The sequence below is a fragment of the Phytophthora parasitica genome (assembly GCF_000247585.1).
Source record: "Phytophthora parasitica INRA-310 unplaced genomic scaffold supercont2.12, whole genome shotgun sequence".
In the NCBI taxonomy this organism is placed as follows: domain Eukaryota; phylum Oomycota; class Peronosporomycetes; order Peronosporales; family Peronosporaceae; genus Phytophthora; species Phytophthora nicotianae.
The window spans coordinates 565,400-568,539 of NW_008648998.1; the positions used below are offsets into that span (position 1 = coordinate 565,400).

Genomic DNA, 3,140 nt, shown 5'->3' on the forward strand with positions numbered 1-3,140 from the left:
TACCGTGGAGGTCTCGCGCCGATACCCTGGCTGTAAGGCACCTGTGCTAGACAACAGGTAGTTAGTCAGTGACTAGAATTAACTTATAGAAAAGGCTAACCCGGAACTACGCGGCAAGGACAACCGATTTGACGTAGACAAACCAATTGTTGTTTTTCTTGTTGTTACTCCAAAGAGCTGAAAGTGACGTCCAGGTAAATGAGCTTGCGCCAGAACAACTTCTTGCAGTAATATGTCCCATGTCTTACTGTCGGCGGCACACGACGCCGCACTATTGCGGGAAAAAGTTGTCTCTCGCTCACGTATATGCACTTAGCTGCCGCCGTCGTCACTACTGCATCCTACCGAACAAACCAAGACATGACGCGCCATCAACACTAACATATCTGCAACAGCGCAAACTTTGATTATAGGAATACGTCGACGCAACCACAAGTGACAACGTTTTGTTGAGCTAGTGGCGCTCTGCACTAGAGCTACCTACTTGCAGCAAATAGGTTGTTTGTCAGTGCTTTATACGAGAACGGCAGCAGCCACAGCCATGACCGTCGTGAAGACACCCGTGGCAACATTGGAGGCGCTATTGGAGCCAGATGCGGAGTCGGTAGCCCCTGCAACAGCGGAGCCAGCAGTGCTGGATGCGCCGAGGATTACGTCTAGCGCGTTATGTGATACCTCTTCGGCAGTGTTGGAGTCCGCTTGTGGGGCACTTGCAACCGAATCGAGTGCCATTACGGCGACAACGGCGATGGCGAGAAGCCGAACTACTTGCATTACTGGTGCTTGATTGTCGACGTGAGCTGTGGCTGGTAGTCGATAAATGGAGAATGGCAAGACCAGGGAACGATGCGTGTAGTTGAGAGGAGGGACATCACTCGCGCGTTTACACCTACGCTGCAAATCGGATTGCAAGGAAGCTCTATGGGCTATCCGACTGCTGAAGCGTCTTTGACTCACTTTCCCGAAGTCTTAGCGAGTGTCTTGGCCGATATCAGTTGCTGATAGGGACAGCCTTGCTACAGTATAAGTTTTTATGAATGCAGGATGTGCTGTGTGAAGTGTCCAATGCGCTGGTCGATGTGAGCCGCACGCCGTAGGAAGAGTCAGACGAATGAAAAAAAGCCTATCCATTGTGTTGATGGCGCGACGGCATGTTTTGCTTTGTGCAGACTGCTAAACACGATTGCGGATTCCTAGAGGAGTCGTAAAAGTTGATGAATTCAAAACCGGTAAGCAAATGAACTTACGGAGCATGATACCGTCGCGAGTTCGTAGAGTCATTAAGCTGTTGTCTATTACTACAACAGGTGCAGCCGACTGGAATCTCTGAAGCACACACGGATAGTGAGTACCTAGTACTCTATCTAGGTATCTTCACTGTTTCAAGGTGGACACTTTTCGTTTCATCATTGTCCACCTCTCTTTAGTCCTCCCATTGGTCAAAACTTCCATTCCAATTTTTCACCAATCCAGATTAAGAACTGTTCTCATTGGTCGAAAACCCCTCACCAACCAAAACTTTGTGCTCCACCCAGTCCATCCATCACTTTGTATCAACTGGGTCATCATGGTGGTCAAGGCGTCCGAGATCGCGCCTGCCGCGTACGCTGAAGGCAGCACCAGCAACGTCCAGAAAGAAGACGATCTGACGTACGATCTGGGCAACTTGGCGGCCTTTGACACGCATCCGTTCACTTACCAGAACGAGAAGGAGCTCGCTCTCCATGCTCGTGAGAATGTGCAACTGCTGATCAACCACATCTTCGAGTTGCCACGCGAAATGTCCGATATGGGTCCGTTGGCCCAATTACCCGCTCCGGAGACGGTGATTCCTCGCGAAAAGCCGCTGCCGAAGCCCAAGGTGGAGACGAAGTGGGAGAAATTTGCCAAGGAGAAGGGCATCGAGAAGCGGAAAAAGAGCCGCAAGGTCTTCGATGAAGCCACTGGCGAGTGGAGCCACACGTGGGGATACCAACGTGCTGGTGACAATATGAAGGACTGGGCTGTCGAGATGAAGGAGGGCGACATGGAGGACCCCTGGACGAAGCGCAAGCAGGAGAAACGCTCTCGGGTGGACAAGAATTTGCGTGCACAGGCCAATAACCTCAAGCAGGGACGTGGCAAACAATTGGCTGGTATTGCCGGCCGTACCCCCACTGGTATCCCAGTGGAACTCATGAATACTGACGATGCGAAGGCCAAACAACGCGGTAAAGAGGGCACCAATAAGACACTGGAGAAGGTCCAGTTCTCTACTGCCTCTATGGGCAAGTTCGATAAAATGCGTGAGGGTGAGTCGGAGCGTAAGATTAAGGGCAAACGCAACCATTTCCTGCCTACTACTGGCGCTGAGACGACCGAGAAGGAGCGTAGCATGAACGCTCTGAAGCGTGTATTGGGTCGGGAGGAGAATGCCGGTAAGCACAAGGGCAAAACGTTTGATGATGAAGAGGAAGGCGAAGGTGGCAAGCGCAAGAAGAAGGGCAAAAAGCTGAAAAACATCACCAAGGGCGCGGCCAAGAAGCGACGGACCAAGTAAATGGAAGGTTGATGCAGTAGCTACCAGGGGGGAAAACTCTTCACTCTTCATAGATCACATAATATATGCTGCATGTAGCCAAACCTGTGACAGTTTGTATACTTGCATTCATTATGCTGCTTTATGCAGGATATCGAAGAGAAGTTGCTTGGCTTACAAACTTTGACAGTTTTAGCCACAGCATCCTCCGCCCACTGCATAGTAAATACAGCATAAAGTGTCAGCTTTAGTTAATTGGGGTACAGTATACCACGTAGCAGGACGTACTTGGCTGGTTGATGGTGCCGCGATGGTTAATTCCTCCCATTCGACGCGGCCCTCCGCGTCCATTGCCGCCTATGCCGCGGTTTGAAGTCGATCCTTGGCTGATGTTGCTGTTAGGACGTGTAGCAGTCGATGGATCCTATTAATGGCAAAGAATAGAGACAACCAGAGTCAAATCTACAGCAGCAATACACCACGGAAAGCACAAAACCTACCGAGAAGATCGATGTCACGCTGTTCATCATGCAACACACACCGCAAGACGTCAATTCAGCTCACTGTCCGGTGTAATAAGCGCATTCCGCCACGTACAAGAGTCCTACGAAGTTAACGACGC

At 50.6% G+C, this 3,140-nt stretch overlaps 3 protein-coding genes across 3 annotated transcripts; 1 reads left to right on the forward strand and 2 right to left on the reverse strand.

Annotated features, from left to right (window-relative positions):
- Window positions 1-513: 513 nt before the first annotated feature.
- On the reverse strand, window positions 514-774 carry PPTG_22134 (hypothetical protein; the record flags this gene model as incomplete). Its single annotated transcript, XM_008902028.1, has 1 exon — window positions 514-774. The coding sequence occupies one exon, from the start codon at window positions 772-774 to the stop codon at window positions 514-516; it is 261 nt and encodes an 86-aa protein (XP_008900276.1).
- A 746-nt stretch (window positions 775-1,520) lies between these two features.
- On the forward strand, window positions 1,521-2,664 carry PPTG_07556 (hypothetical protein). Its single transcript, XM_008901833.1, has one exon. It carries the CDS (start codon window positions 1,568-1,570, stop codon window positions 2,537-2,539), a length of 972 nt encoding a protein of 323 aa, XP_008900081.1. The 5' UTR covers window positions 1,521-1,567; the 3' UTR covers window positions 2,540-2,664.
- Window positions 2,665-2,710: 46 nt separating this feature from the next.
- On the reverse strand, window positions 2,711-3,045 carry PPTG_07557 (hypothetical protein; the record flags this gene model as incomplete). The annotated part of the gene is made up of 3 exons (XM_008901834.1): window positions 2,711-2,733; window positions 2,807-2,942; window positions 3,019-3,045. 3 exons carry the CDS (start codon window positions 3,043-3,045, stop codon window positions 2,711-2,713), a joined length of 186 nt encoding a protein of 61 aa, XP_008900082.1.
- Window positions 3,046-3,140: the final 95 nt, after the last annotated feature.

What these genes read in the sequence shown, in the direction of transcription:
- PPTG_07556 (XM_008901833.1), top strand. Translation starts at nt 1,568, where the DNA reads ATGGTGGTCAAGGCGTCCGAGATCGCGCCTGCCGCGTACGCTGAAGGC.